Here is a 16,228-nt window from a genome sequence, read left to right on the forward strand (position 1 = left end):
CACTGAAACTTATTCGAGGGTAGTGCTTTTCAGTGGGGGAGCTGAGATTAATTTTTGATATCTGTTGTCCAACAATTAAATTATAATGATAGCTATGATGGCCACTGCTTTCGGTGGGCAAGCAGGAAACTCTCACCTTTCCCTTACAGGACTACACTTAGAATATTATTAAAAATAGAGAGGGGTGATATTTAAAACAACTCATTTTAATCTTGTTCAGCATTCTCCTCGCCGCACGTTTTCCCTGTAAAATTGGTGCAGTGCACTTAAATGCAGACTGGGCACTGCATGGGCACTGTGGTTAGAGCCTGACGTAAACATTGAATGATGTATATTTTTGGTCTTGGCGAGCTGCTGAATATAAACTTAAGTACAAACAGTGCTAGGCCTGCCTGCTGCTTTCTGTCTTTGAGGTTAGAAGGGTAACGCCTTGGCTGTTGAGAATCCATGATGCCAACACCAAATTCCCCAGATTGCTGAGGCCACATCCTGTCTAGAAAACATGAGGTGCTAGTGTCCAGAGCAAAACAGGCTAATAAAAACCATGTCCTGTCCCCCGGTCGTGGAATGTAGAGCTGGAACGTTCTTGCAGATCAGAGAGCCACACAAACCCCTTTTTGTGGATATGAAGCTGAGTCCCAGAAAGGTCAACTGAGGTGTCCAGCATTATACAGTCAGACCTAGATAGTAACAGAATTGGGCCTAGACTCTGACATTCCACCAACTAGATGTTGTGAGGCATTTTTGAATCTAACATGTGGTCTCTGTGCCCTGTTTTATTGTGTGAGTAAAGAGATCATGCAGCTTTAAGGAAGAGGGATTGTAGAGTGAGTGCAAGAAGTCGGCCACCTCCCTGTGCTCACCAGATGCTCGCCCATGGTACTAATAACAGCCGTTGTCTGGGAGAACCTCCAGCATCAGCCATGGGCAGGTGGCAAGCTCAACCATGCAGAGGGCTGAGCAGGCCTTTGGCATTCTGACAGGGCATTCTGGAGGCCTCCTTCAATGGTATGTATGTGGATTCCCCACGCAGCTTCCCAGCTTTTGCTTTGGGGGATTGAAAATAAGTCTTGTTTATCATGGTTGCTATGGCAGGGAGGGGATATGGTATTTAGGGGAATGGGTAAGCCATGGAATCTAGACTGCGGAGAATGGGCCTCTTATGCGCACCTCTTGGCTGTCTGAGTGTGGCTGGCCAAGGCCTTTGGACTGAAGGTCCTTGAGTAACTCTCAGAAACTGGGGCATAACCCACATGCCTCAGCTGGAAATGACTAATGAGCCTTTATTTTTTGCCTGGGGACAAAGGGCATTTTGGTCAGGACAATTCCTCCTTTTGTAAGGACTGTCCTGAGCATTGCAAGACATAGAGTACTTCTTGGCTTTTCCTGCCGAAATGCCAGTAGCACCCCTCCCAGTCATCGTGACAGCCAGAACTGTCCCTGTGGGTTTCCAGGCACCCCCGGGAGGGCTGGTTCACACTTGGTTGAGGGACCCTGGGCTAAATCCCTGAGACAGAGACTGCCTGCCTGGTGAGGAGATGGAGGAGCAGCCAGGTTGTTTCCTGACAGGCACAGCAAAACGAGATAAGGGGCTTTTTAAAAAATCTTTGTTGTAGAAAGTATTACAGATCTCCCCTTTTCCCCCCATTCACCCCTCTGCTCTGCCTCCACCCCCACCGCTGCCCAGGCCTTCACTGCACTATTGTCTGTGTCCATGGGTTATGCATATATGCATGTAAGTTCTTTGGTTAATCTCTTCCCTTCCCTCTGAGATTTTGCCAGCCTTTTCCATGCTTCCATGTCTCTGGATCTATTTTGTTCATCAGTTTATTTTGTTCATTAGATTCACCTATAAGTGAGATCATGTGATACCTGTCTTTCTCTGCCTGGCTTATTTCACTCAGCATAATACTCTCCATTTCCATCCATGCTGTCCCAAAGGGTAAGAGATCCTTCTTCTTGCAGCCGCGGAGTACTCCATGGTGTGACTGTGCCACAGCTTTTTATCCACTCACCTACTGATGGGCACTTGGGCTGTTTCCAGATCTTAGCTAGTGTAAACTGCGCTGCTATGAACACAGGGGTGCATATATTCTTTCTGATTAGTGTTTAGGTTTCTTAGGATGTATTCCTAGAAGTGGGATCACTGGGTCAAATGGCAAGTCCATATTTAATTTTTTGAGGAAACTCCATACTGCTTTCCACAGTGGCTGCACCAGTCTGCATTCCCACCAGCAGTGCACTAGGGTGCCCCTTTCTCCACACCCTCGCCAGCACCTGCCATTTGATGATTTGTTGATGGTGCCCTTCTGACAGGTGTGAAGTGATAACTCATTGTGGTTTTATTTTGCATCTCCCTGATGATTAGTGACTGAGCATTTTTTCATCTGTCTCTTGGCCATCTGTATGTCCACTTTGGAGAAGTGTCTACTTAGGTCCTTGGCCTGTTTTTTAATTGGATTGTTTGTCTTCCTTTTGTTAAGTTGTATGAGTTCCTTACATATTTTGGATATTAACCGTTTATCAGATGTGTCGTTGGCAAATATGTTCTCCCATTCTATGGGCTCCCTTTTCGTTTCGTTGATGGGTTTTTTTGCTGTGCAGGAGCTTTTTATTTTGATGCAGTCCCGTTTGTTTATTTTTTCCTTCATTTCTCTTGCCCTAGGAGATGTATCAGCAAACATTGCTACGAGAGGTCTGAGATTTTGCTGCCTACGTTTTCTCCTAGGATTTTTATGGTTTCACATCTTACATTTAAGTCTTTTATCCATTTTGAGTTTATTTTTGTATATGGTATAAGATAGTGATCTAGTTTCACTTTTTTGCATGTACCTGTCCAAATTTCCCAACTCCATTTATTGAAGAGATTATCTTTATTCCATTGTATGTTCTTGCCTCCTTTGTCAAATATTGAGGTAATGGCTTGGGTTGATTTCTGCGTTCTCTGTTCTGTTCCACTGATCTATGTCTGTTCTTGTGCCAGTACCAGGCTGTTTTGATTCCAGTGGCTTTGTTTTATAACTTGATAACTGGTATTGTGATCCCTCCAACTTTGTTCTTTTTTCTCAAGATTGCCATGGTTATTTGGGGTGTTTTTTGGTTCCATATAAATTTTCAAAGTGTTTGTTCTAGATCTGTGAAATATGCTATTGGTATTTTAACAGGGATTGCATTGAATTTGTAGATTGCTTTGGGCAGTATGGACATTTTAATGATGTTAATTCTTCCAATCCATGAACACGGTATATTCTTCCACGTTTATATCTTCCCTTATCTCTTTTTTCAATGTCCTATAGTTTTCCGAGTACAGGTCTTTTACCGTCTTGGTTAAGTTTATTCCTAAGTATCTACATTTTTTTGTTGCAATTGTAAATGGGATTTTTTTTTAACTTTTTCTTTCTGAGAGTACATTATTGGTGTATAAAAATGCCATCGATTCCTGGGTGTTAATTTTGTATCCTGCTACCTTGCCGAATTCATTTATTAAATGGATCTAGTAGTTTTTTGGAGGAGTCTTTACGATTTCCTATGAACAATATCATGTCATCTGCAAATAATGAAAGTTTTGTTTCCTCCTTTCCAATTTGGATCCTTTTATGTTTTCTTCTTATCTGATCGCTGTGATTAGGACTTCTAGTACTATGTTGAATAAGAATGGTGAAAGTGGACACCCCTGTCTTGTTCCTGTTCTTAGGGGAAATGGTTTTAGTTTTTGCCCATTGAGTATGATATTGGTTGTAAGTTTGTCATATGTGGCCTTTATTATGTTGAGATATGATCCCTCTACCCCCACTTTGCTGAGAGTTTTTATCAAAAATGGATGTTGAATTTTATTGAATGCTTTTTCTGCATCTATTGATATGATCCTGTCATTTTTATCTTTCAATTTGTTTATGTGATGTATCATGTTTATTGATTTGCGAATATTGTACCAGCCTTGTATCCCTGGAATAAATCCCATTTGTTCATGGTGTATGATCTTTTTAACATATTGCTGGATCCAATTTGCTAATATTTTGTTGAGGATTTTAACATCTATGTTCATCAGGGATATTGGCCTGTAATTCTCTTTCTTTGTAGTGTCTTTATCTGGTTTTGGAATGAGGCTAATGCTGGCCTCATAAAGAGCTTGGAAGTGTTCCTTCCTCTTGGATTTTTTGGATTAGTTTCAGGAGGGTAGGTGTTAGTTCTTTGAATGTTTGGTAAAACTCCCCTGTGAAGCCATCCACGCCATGGCTTTTGTCTGCTGGGAGCCCTTTGATTACTGCTTCAACTTCATCAGCAGTTATCAGCCTATTCAGGTTTTCTGGCTCTTCCTGACTGAGTTTTGGGAGGTTATATTTTTCTAGGAATTTGTCCATTTCATCCAGGTTGTCCAGCTTGGTGGTGTATAGTTGTTCTTAGTATTTTCTTACAATCCTTTGTATTTCTGTGGTGTCAGTTGTTACCTCACCTCTTTCATTTCTGATTTTGCTTATTTGGGTCCTCTCTCTTTGTTTCTTGATGAGCCTGGCTAAAGGTTTATCAATCTTGTTTATCTTTTCAAAGAACCAGCTCTTGGTTTCATTGATCTTTTGTATTTTTTTTTAGTCTCTATGTTATTTATTTCTGCTCTTTATTATTTCTTTCCTTCTACTTACTCTGGGCTTTTCTTACTGTTCTTTTTCTAAGTTTTTAAGTTGTAGTGTTAAAGAGTCTATTAGAAGTTTTTCTTGTTTTTTGAGGTAGGCTTGTAATGCTATGAACTTCCCTCTCAGGACTACTTTCATTGTGTCCCATAGATTTGGAGTTGTGTGTTCATTTTCATTTGTTTCCAGAAAGTTTTTCATTTCTTTCTTGACCTCTTTGGTAACCTATTCACTGTTTAAAAACAGGCTGTTTAGCTTCAATGTGTTTGAATGTTTTTTTGTGTTTCTATTGTAGTTGATTTCTAATTTCATGCCATTGTGGTCTGAGAAGATGCTTGATATGATTTCAGTCTTCTTGAACTTGTAGAGACTTGTTTTGTGTCCTAATATGTGTTCTGTCTTTGAGAATGTCCCATGTGCACTTGAGAAGAATGTATATTCTGCAGCTTTGGGGTGAAATGTTCTGTAAATGTCAATTAAATCCACCTGATCTAGTGTATCATTTAGGGTCACTGTTTCCTTGTTGATTTTTTGTCTGGAAAACTTATCCAGTGAAGTCAGCAAGGTCTTTAAGTCCCCTAGTATGACTGTATTGCTGTTGATCTTTCCCTTAAAGTCCTCTAGAGGTTTTTTATAAATTTAGGTGCTCCTATATTGGGTGCGTATATGTTTATCAGGGTTATATCCTCTTGTTGGATCAATCCCTTTAGTATTATGTAATGACCTTTCTTGTCTCTTGTTATGGTCTTCATTTTGAAGTCTGTTTTGTCCAATATGAGTATTGCTACCCCAGCTTTTTTTTTTTCATTTCCATTTGCATGGAAAATTTTTTTCCATCCTTTCATTCTCATCCCATGTGAGTCTTTTGTTCTGAGGTGGGTCTCTTATAAACAGCATATATTTGGGTCATGTTTTCTAATCCATTCAGCTACACTGTATCTTTTTGTTGGGGCATTTAATCCATTTACATTTAAGGTTATTATTGATAGATACTTATCTATTGCCATTTTGATTCTTTATACCTATGTTTCTCTCTCTCTATTTCTATTTCTACTTCTAATTACAGCAGTTTCTTTAACATTTCCTGCAATGCTGGTTTGGTGGTGATAAACTCCTTTAGCCTTTTTTTTTGTTTGGGAAGCTCTTTATTTCACCATCTATCTTGAATGATAGGGTTGCTGGATAGAATATTCTTGGTTTCAGATCCCTGTTTTGCATTACCTTGAGTACTTCATGCCATTCCCTTCTGGCCTGTAGAGTTTCTGATGAGAAGTCAGCTGACAGCCTTATGGGAGCTCCTTTGTAAGTAACAGATTGCTTTTCTCTAGCTTCCTGTAATATTCTCTCTTTGTCTTGAATTCTTGGCATTTTCATTATGATGTGTCTGGGTGTAGGCCTTTTTGGATTCTTGCTTGGAACTCTCTGTGCCTCCTGAACTTGTGTGACTTTTTCCTTCACCAGATTAGGGAAGTTTTCTGCCATTATTTCTTCAAATAGGTTCTCTAACCCTTGCTTACTTTTGACCTCTTCTGGCACTCCTATAATATGAATATTGTTACGTTTCATGTTGTTCCACAGCTCCCTTAGACTGTCCTCCTGTTTTTTAATTGTTTTTTCTTTTTGGGTCTCTGACTGAGTGATTTTTTTTCTACCCTGTCTTCTAATTTGCTGATCCGATCCTCAGCTGCCTCCAATCTGCTGTTTATTCCTTCCAATGTACTCTTTATTTCTGCCATGTCATTCTTAATTTCCTTCATAGTTTCCTTATCTTTTTTCACGCTGTTGAGCATCCTTACAATTAGTATTCTGAATTCTATATCTGATAGATTGCTTATCTCCATTTCATTTAGCTCTTTTTCTGGAGACTTCTCTTGTTCTTTTATTTGGGGCTTTTTTTTTGTCTCCCCATTTTGGCTGCCTGTTTGGGTTTGTTTCTATGCATTAGGTGGATCTGCTAGGACTCTCAGTCTTTTTGAAAGGTCTCTGGTGCAGGCCAAGTCAGACGCAGTTTGTGACTGGCCCTGAGTTCTCTGTTTGGAGCTATCAACAACCCTTGACTTGAGATCTCCTCTGCTGGGGCTGGGTGCAGTTGGACAGGACCAAGATGCACACCAAAGTCTGCTTTCCAAGGCCTGTGTCCAGAAGCAGATCAGGCAAGGACTCAAAGCACTCTGAGGTCCGCCCCTGCCTGCAGACTGATTAATCTGATTCTCTCAATGAGCCTCAGGCTGTGGAAACTCCACAGGGTGGGGCAATTGCTTCCCCACCCCCAGGCAAAAGTAGCAAATTTTCTGCCTGAGAAAGATGTCCTCTGCAGTTTGGGGGAATGACCCGGCACAGGAATCCAGAGGGGTGTACTCTAACGCCAGAGCCCAAAACCCTAGATTCTCCTCACACAGCTCCAGTCCACTCTGCCCTCCCTCTGCAGGAGCCCAAGGTGAGTGGCTGCGCACGAAACGTTGTGTGTTGGCCCTTTGGGGGGGGCCTGCATTTCCAGCCCTCTCCCTGGCAGACAGAAATCCAGTTGCTTTCCACAGCCAGCTGTTGTGCGGGCACCTTTCTCAGTTCTGGTGCTCTGGGCTGGGAAGCTCAGCCTGGGGGTTAGGCCCCAGAGTCCTCAGTGGGAACCCCCACAGCTGAGATCTCCCTCCGGACCTTCAGCTGTGGCCTGTGGGAGCCCAGCCAGCCCTTACGCCTCCGCACTTCCTGCCAGTTTCTATGCCGTTTCCACTTTTCCTCCTTGGTTAGGAGGGTGCTCTCCATCCAGCTTGTTTTCAGTTGCAGTTGATTATTCAGGACGGTTTTTCTATATTTTAATTGTAATTCCAGTTTGGTCCTGAGAGAGTGTCAGTGTAGCTTCTATTCAGTCCACTTCAATCTTTAATCTCCAAGCCCTCAGTTATTTCTGACCAAAGCATAGTGTGTTACTTCTTTGTTTGCTAGGGCTGCCATAGCAAAGTACCACAGGCTGGGTGGCTTAAGCAACAGAAATTTATTTCCTCACAGTGCTGGAGGCTGGACGTTCAGGATCAAGGTGCCAGCAGTTTGATTTCATTGGAGGCCTCTCCCCTTGGCTGGCAGGTGGCCATGCTCTTTCTGTGTCTACATGCTCTTCCTTCTGCAGATCTGTGTCCTACTCTCTTATGAGGTCATCAGTCATAATGGACACCTCTCCTCCCCGAAAAGACCTCACTTAACTTTATCTCTTGAAAGAGCTTATTTCCAAAAATAATCACATTCCGAAGTATTGGGGATTAGAACTTCAACGTGTAGATTTGGGAGGCACAGTTGAGCCTGTAACCATCACCCACAGGGGTTATCTTGTCAGAGATGGAGCCACCAGCTGTGCCCATGGATATTATCGCAGGTTGTGAACAAGCCTCCCAGACAGACATTGGGCCACTTTCTCCTCATACAACTGGACTTCTGGGCTTTTGCAAGGCCCTGGGCTGCTGCGCTTGCCAAACTTGTCAGTGGCAGCCAGAGCTGAAGGACTGAAAAAGCTCAGATCAGGGGTTGCTGCCCACTCGAGCCGAGGGTCTCTTGCTTTGTGAGCTTGAACACTCAGGCAGCCTACCTCCTGGCAGGAGCTAGTCTCAACTGCTCAGGGTTATGGTGTTTTGAGAATGCCATCCTGGAGGACTGGGTTCCTTAGGTAGTGTGTCCCAGCCTCAATGTGGTGGTGAGTGGTTCTTGAAACCTAGTGGGATATGTGAAATCTGGGTCCAGGCACCAGGGGAAGTAGAGGGTAAGGGTAAATATGAGACCTTTCAACATTGCTGGAAGTAGCCATTCTGCCCAAAAAAGCCAACATTTCAATAAAATGCTTTCATAGTCTCAGCAAGTCAAATCCTCTCCTCTTGAGGAGACTGGCTTGGTGGTGTGTCAGAGGAAGAGTGTGGGGTGACACTAGCTGTTAAAATGTGACAATGACCTTGATTGACCAAAGGTCTGTTCAGAATTTTATCTTGTGTAATGAAGTCCTGGCCTGGCAGAATTGACCCACAGATTCCATCTCATTGCTGGAACACCTTTCCTAGGCAGCCGAGGATTGCTTGGACTGAGGGCTGATGCTTCTGGCCGAGGAGCCCTGGTAACATCTTCTCATTGCTTCCTGAGTGTGAATGAGGTCACTGATGGAGAACCCCCCAGCCCTCCGAGGTGGTCCCTTAAACACCCAGAGTCACTGTTTCTAAGCTCGCTCTGTGATCTTAGTCCAGAACTTGACCTCTTTGAGCATCAGTTTTCTCATAAGATGGAGACAAAAATTTTCTACTTGGGTAAGATGTTACAAAGAATCCCAGGGGATATTGGGAGGGAGCACATCGCAGTGGTTGAGTGTGAAAGACCGAGGTTCCTATTCCAGCTCTGCTCCTTGTGATTTGCTCTTGGACAGGCTCTTATTTTTATGCTTTCTCTTTTCAATTTTGTAAAATGGGTGTAATGTGACATGGTCTGTCGTGTAGGATAGTTGTGAAGATCAAATGAGATAAGGCGCTGAAGCACCTAGCGTAGTGCTTGTGATGTAAGTGCTCAGGCACAGTTCCTTTTTTTTTTTCTTCTTTTTTTGTTTTAATAAAACATTACCGAGGCAGGTGCTGAGCTGAATTTAGAAGTTGCAGAATTATGTCCGCCCTGCTTGGGAATTTCATCCTCGTGGTACTTTGCTAAGGAACAGCAGGTGGCGACATTGCCACATCTTGGCACTGCTGGCCGCGATCTGCAGCTGCAGGAAAGTGGTTAGAAATTCAGTTCCACGGGGTGGCAGTACTCAGTTGCTGCAATTGTTCTGTATTCCTTGCAAGATAATTGTTTCCATAAACAACTAGAGCCAGTTGGGCGACTGGGTGGACACTCCTGCAGATAATTCCAGGGCCAGAGGCCACAGCCTGGCCATTCTGGTCAGCTGTAGCAGCTCTTGTTTTCATGCCCAGGATGGCATGTTCCTTGCTGAATGCTGAATTACCACATGCCTAATGCAAGGTTGTCATGGAGCTAAAGTGGTGTGGACTGAAGCTTGGGGCTGCTGAGGGTGGGCTCAAGGACACTGAACTTCAGCAGGACCTCTGTTAGCATTTCTTACCTACTTCTGCAATGCTGGGCCAGCTTGCCTAAACTGAGAGCATGGTTTTGAAACAGTCAGGTTTCTTTTGTGCCTACGAGTCTGAGAGTCTAGAATGTGAGATACTGTGGCCCAGGGAGCATAAGTGGTCATAAGTTTTTAAAATGGAAGTTTTCATCAATGGCAGAATCCCTGAAGAATAGACTGAGAGTAATTTGAATCAGCAGTTCAGTTCTGTGGTCTGGGTTGATGACATGTGCCGGACGGTTATTAGTCCCCTGTGATCTGTGATGCTTCAGGGGCACTTGAAGGAAAGATAGAACGGAGAAGCCAGCCAGACAAAGACTGCACAAAACAGTATGATTTTTTTAAAAAACCAATTCTGTTGAACTGGCATGATTTAAATGTACTAACTTAAGTGAACATTTCTGCTGATTTGAAAACTATAAATCTGGCAAATGTGGTTAGTCTTGACATGTAACCTGCTGTGGTTTCAGTAATGCACCACAAGGTGGCACCAACTTCAAAAACTGGTTTAGCCACTTGAGGAAGTTGTGGGGACACAGCTCTAAATCATGTAACGGGCGGTTCAGGTCTTCAGCAGAAATCTCACCAAATGGCCCTTATGTTCTGTTTCGTTGACTTCCAGGAAACTGAGGGCTAGAGAGTTAACTATTTTTCCACATATTACTATAAATCAGCTTGACATGATTTGAAAATTATTCAGACGTTTAGTTGATTCTTAACTCACAAATTTTTTCTCAAAGGGCTACTTGACTTCATTTAGTGGATACTTTACTCAAGTGAAAATAGATTTAAAGCTTTTCATTGGAAAAAAATTGCTCCATTAGGCTTCTTGGTAAAATCTCATCTCTCTCACCTGTTGCTGACAACTTAAATACTATTTCTTGTTTAGGAAGTATCAGCCCAGGGAGAAACCTTCCTAACGATTTTATTTATCTAATTTTTTTTTGGTTAACTGGCTAGTTATCATTTTACCTATCTTTGTAAAAGGTTACCCACATTTTGGTTATTTGGTTGTTTGTGTTCCTTAGTTATCCAATTAGATTGAGTCCAGGCGGCAGTACCTGGTTTCTTTAACTCTGATTAGTCCCTGAAGACAAGGGCTGTTAACTGATTTTCTGGAAAATGCATCCAACACTGGAATTTTTTAAAAAAATTTTAGAACTACCTTTGAATTCCTTATATATATTTATGCATATATATTAATGACATTTGAAGTTTATAAATGTACATGGGGCTAACTTTTCATGCTATTCTAGACTCTCTATCTGTGGTCCCCTACAGCTCTGATTTGAGTGGCACAGGGAAGAAAATCTGTCTTGTTTCTTTATTTAATGGGGTAATGAGGAGAAATCATTTCACAGTGACCATTCAGAATATTTCCTATTCCAGCAGTCGCTTGAACAATCTTTATTCTATAGCCCATTTAGTAGACAGTAAAACATTGGTTAGAGAGTACTTTCTGCAACCACAGTTGCCTATTTTTGGTTTGATTTTCCCCTTAAGCTACCTTTCTGTGCTAATTTGTTATTCAAATGACCAGCAATAAATGTGATAAAGTCCAAAAAGGTTACCCACATTTTGGTTATTTCTGGAATACAAACGGCCTACAAATGTTTGTTCAGTGTCTGTTTCTCAGATTTTTAAGATAACTAGGGCTTAGCAGGAATGGAGAACATGAGTAAATGAATTTGCTTAAAATAATGATTTGTTTCTAATAAAAACTGATCAAATATGGTACATTTTGTTGTCTCCCTTAGATTGGAATCATTGGTGGTACAGGCCTGGATGATCCAGAAATCTTAGAAGGAAGAACTGAGAAATACGTGGATACTCCATTTGGCAAGGTTAATATCCATTTAATGGAGACATATTAGCTTTTCCTTTCTCCTTGCTACCTTGATTTTTAAGTTTAAATTTTTTTAAAATTGCTTTTGTGTCGTCAGCCCAGGGCTGCCTGTCCCAGGCTGGGGGTGGCCAGGAATCCTGTCAGTGGGTTCTACCAGCTGAGACAGCATCCCCAAGGATGCCTTGGACTCGCCTGTATTGAAAGCATTGCTTTTGAACGTGTGCAGCTTCTCAATTTCTATTCCTAGAAGCCACATACTCATTTTAGACATAGCAACTGTACCCTTCAGTTATCTGCATTTAAAGCATTTAAATCAGCTTCTAATTTGGTGCAGATAGGTCATACCATGCTAATTTAGGAGGTAAACTACAAAGTAAGCCCTGGCCCAAAGGGGGATTTCTTGGGGATTCATAATACGATTGCATAACTGAACTGGAAATAGAACCCTCCTTTTCTGTTCCAAGGAGGCTGTTCATTCTCTCAACCCCCGTGTCACCCAGCGAGGGTGAGGGTGTTTGCCTTCTAATCCCCTGGTGCTGCTTCCACCCACTGCTGTTCTTCGATCCTACTGTGAGGATCCCTGCACCTGACATCCCCAACCCAGTCCTTTCTCAGCAAGTCCTTAGATTGACCTCATGTTCTCCCAGTCCTGCTAGAAGCCTGTAAGCTTGGCTCATGTCTCAGCCTTATGTTTTCTTAAGCCCCTAGTCTCAGAACCTTTCTCTCCATTACCTCAGGACACCGGTGGCCATATTATGGTTGGTTAACAGAGCAAATGGTTCCAGTGCTGAATTCTTAAATCCCCTGACGGTGGCCTCCTGGCCCACCTGGGTTTCACCCTCGCACTTGTATCTACCAACACAGCTGTATTTGGTGGCCTACCGTCAGAGTCCCTTGGGTGCTTGCTACTACCCAGCACCTGACACAGCCTTCTGAGTCCAGTGAACCTCCATGCTTGTAAATGGCTAAGTAAATATTTATTGAGTGATTACTCGTCAAATCTAGACTCTTCTTTAAAGTATATCGTCAAACTCCAAGTTCCCACGAATCCTGACATGGTTGAACAAGTGGAGTGGCAGCTTTTCAATTGTTCATATGTTTTCAAATCACTGAGTTGTAACCATTGTTCCTTATGTGCAGCCTTCTGATGCCTTAATTTTGGGGAAGATAAAGAATGTTGATTGCGTCCTACTTGCAAGGTAAGATGTTTTAGATTTTACAAATGTCACTCCTAAAGGAGAATTTAAATTTAACTTAAAATCTGGAAAGAGTCATGATGCAGGTATGAGTTTTTATGTGCTGGTGGCGCCAAGTCATCTTAGTCACCTTCATTCACCTCCTCACGTTGTTTTGGGCCAGTTAGACTGACTTAGAGCTCACCCACTCCCTCCTTAGGGAGTGATGAGTTTGACTAAAGTTGAAGCTCTGGTTGGTTGGCTTCCTTCAGTTCCAGCTGCAAGAGGAAATGTTTTCTTCTGTTTTTTGTTTTTCTAGTTAGCAAGATAAAGAAAAACTGCTTCATTCATGACCCTTGTGGATATTACTATAGTCCTAAGTTTGTGGGGAGCAGATTTTGGGTCCCTGAGGTGGATTCCCTGTGGTTTCTGTGCCCTTGTTTCTTTGATAAGTCTAGCGCGGCTCCAGATTATAGAGGAAGAAAAGTCATCTGTATCTCATGTATTTGTTTTCTATTGCTGCGTAACAAACCAAATGACCACAAATTTAGCATCTTCAGACAGCGCACATGTTCTTAAAGTTTCCGGGTGTTGGCGATGTGGGGATGGCTTAGCTGGGTTTGCTCTTTGGAGTCACACAAGGCAGATTCAGGGCTTATTCTTGCGTGGAGCTCCAAATCCACATTCAGGTCCACGTGGCTGTTGGCAGAATTCAGTTCCTGGAGGTTGTAGGACTGAGGCCTTCGTCTCCTAGAGGCTGTGCACGTTCTCTGCCACCTAACCCTCTCCATAGGCAGTTCACATGATAGCAGCCTTCTCCTTCGGGGCCAGTAGGAGGGTCTCTGCTGTCAAGTTGTAACTTAACCATGGGCCGGACTCCCAGCAGCTTTGCTGTATCCCATTGATTGGAATCAAGTCTCAGATCCACCTGTAAGATGTGTGTCAGCAGGATTGGTTTCTTCTGAGGGCCGGGAGGGAGGGATCTGTTCAGACCCCTCTGGCTTGTTGGTGGCCATCTTCTCCCTGTATCTTCACATGTTCTCTGTATGTCTTCCTCCAGATTTTCTCTTTTTGTAATGGTACCATTTGTGTTAAATTAAGGCCCGCCCTAATGACCTCATTTTAACTTAATTACCCTATTAAAGACCCCGCCCCCAAATAGGGTTACATTCTGCTGGTACTAGGGGTTAGGAATTCAGCATATGAATGGCGGGAATGGGGGGGCACAGTCCAGCCTGTAACATGGGTCATGGGTGAGGTGATCTTTTCTCAGATGAAACTTTCTCATGTCATCATAAACAACTGGAAACTCTCCTATTTTAAACATTTCATTAACTCATTTGGGTGATGGAGCAGAAGGAATAGAGATTCAGCTGGACACTTGAGTTTTTATTTGTATTTTGCGTCTTTCTTCATTGGCACCTCTTGTTTTCTCTGTCATGGCTCATCTGAGACCGGGTGCCTCTTCCTGGAGAGGGAATTCTAAGTCAGTTGGTACCTCCCCTGGAGAGGAAACTAAATGCATAGAACGTAAAGCCGCCTGCGCTTTAAAACCGAATGGTTTATACTTGGCGTGGACTGGTTACTGCCCAGCCTCATTTTCCGCCCTGCCCACGAAAGCGCTTCGGCGGACGGGGCCGGGAGGCGCCGCGTGGTGGGTTTCTCTCCTGGCAGCGCGCTGTGCTGCTCACCCGTTGACCGAGCGCCCTTCCCCCGCAGGCATGGACGGCAGCACACTATCATGCCTTCGAGAGTCAACTATCAGGCGAACATCTGGGCTCTGAAGGAGGAGGGCTGTACTCATGTCGTAGTGACCACAGCTTGCGGCTCCTTGAGGGAAGAGATTCAGCCCGGTGATATCGTCGTTATCGACCAGTTCATCGACAGGTGAGTCGCCGTCTGCCTCGCTTTGGGCGCCTGTAAGGTCATTCTCGGCTCAGACGGGCGGCGTGTGGGGCCTTGGGGGGGGGAGGGACAGACTGTTAGGCTCTTTATGGTGGGAGCTTTTCAACATAGATACAGGATAGAGTAATAACCGTAGACTCTCATGTTCCTGATTCCCCACTTCACCATTCAGCTCGCTGCAGTTTGTAGCTACAAGATGAGGACTCTTTAAAAAACAAAAAATAATTACGTGATATTTGCTCAGTATTGGGTGTCTGGGCAGTGCTCTCACCTTTTCCCTATTGTCCCATAAACTTACTTTTTTTTGTAAACCCTCACCCGAGGATATTTTTTCCGTCGATTTTCAGAGGGAGTGAAAGGGAGGGAGGGATGGGGGGAGAGAGAGAGAGCACATCATTTTAGCAAAAACAACCTCGTTCTAAAGTGGTCTTCAGAGATTGTTTTAATCTCCCTAACAGAAATTTGTGATGAAGAATCAGAATAGAATAAAATGGCTATTCTTATTTAGTAGGTGGCAGAACAAAAGCATGTGGCTTTCTCTACCCTCAGTGCCCAGCACAGGGATAAAACCACCAGCCCAGCATATCAGTCCCGTGCATGCCTCGGAGGTCATAGGGTCTGAGCGTGACAGGTGGCTCTGGTTTGCATGGTTGTTTAACAAAATGTTAGCTTTACTCCAAAAATGAAACACCCTGCAAGGAGTCTGAGAGGCTGGAAGCTCTTTTAAGAAAATAGGTCATTCTCCTGCAAATCATTTTCTTTTCTCTCATGCTACAGAACAGCCTTTGAAAAGTTGAAAGTCTGGCATGAGAAAAGGGGAATCCTGGGTGTGCCCGACTTGGAGAAAGCAGGACCACAGACAGGTGGGAGGGAGTGCTTTCAGGTATTTCTGGGTGTGTATAGTCGGTCCTTGCATCTGTTTCTCAGACATGCAAGGAAATGCTAATCTCTAAAGTGAAAAAATCTTTCATTAGTGTTTGGGGCAGTCACAGAAAACAAAATGTATCTTGGTCTGGAATTTACATACTAAAGGAAAGTGTTTATGCCATTGTCTCGCTTTTTTGCATAGTGGCAGGTTTCTGCTCTGGGTTCAGGGCTCCATGGGCCATGTCCTTCACAAACCCCAAATTTAAAATAGCAGTTCATACCAAGAACTTGTAGGCGGCTCTGCCACAGTCAGTTTCCTCAGTGCTTCTGCCTCCCACCCATTGGGTCTGCATCATTCATTTCTTCTATCTTGGCGGAGGTCCCCCTCAGCAGAGCCACAAGTCATTGGTTGGGGGGGGCTTGTTCCACTTCTCAACAGTCATTAAACAGTCCATTCGAACTGGGGAAAGAATACGCCTGACCTTTCGTCTGTCCCGAGAGAACATTGTGAGGCTGTTTATGCTTTAAAAGGATCATCATAAGGGAGATGCTCCAGGATTCATTATGTGGGGGCTCTTCTCCTGTGGTGCAGACCTTGTCTGTGCAGGGCTTGCCTGGCTCTCAGTGTCACCTGTGGGAGCATGGGAGAGAAAAAACCCTCCTAAGCAAGTCAAAGTCCATTCCCCTCCCCAGAATCACCTGTCCCCTTGCCAGTCAG

General features: G+C 43.5%; 1 protein-coding gene across 1 annotated transcript in view; it reads left to right on the forward strand.

The window, feature by feature from the left end:
* MTAP (methylthioadenosine phosphorylase) overlaps window positions 1-16,228 on the forward strand; it is a 40,585-nt gene that overhangs the window by 1,335 nt on the left and 23,022 nt on the right. The window contains exons 2-4 of the mRNA XM_081151343.1: window positions 11,475-11,561; window positions 12,704-12,762; window positions 14,458-14,625. Coding sequence (XP_081007469.1) covers window positions 11,475-11,561; window positions 12,704-12,762; window positions 14,458-14,625 — 314 coding nt within the window. The remainder of the gene's footprint in view (window positions 1-11,474; window positions 11,562-12,703; window positions 12,763-14,457; window positions 14,626-16,228) is intronic.

The sequence above is a fragment of the Miniopterus schreibersii genome (genome assembly GCF_964146895.1).
Source record: "Miniopterus schreibersii genome assembly, chromosome: 11".
In the NCBI taxonomy this organism is placed as follows: domain Eukaryota; kingdom Metazoa; phylum Chordata; class Mammalia; order Chiroptera; family Miniopteridae; genus Miniopterus; species Miniopterus schreibersii.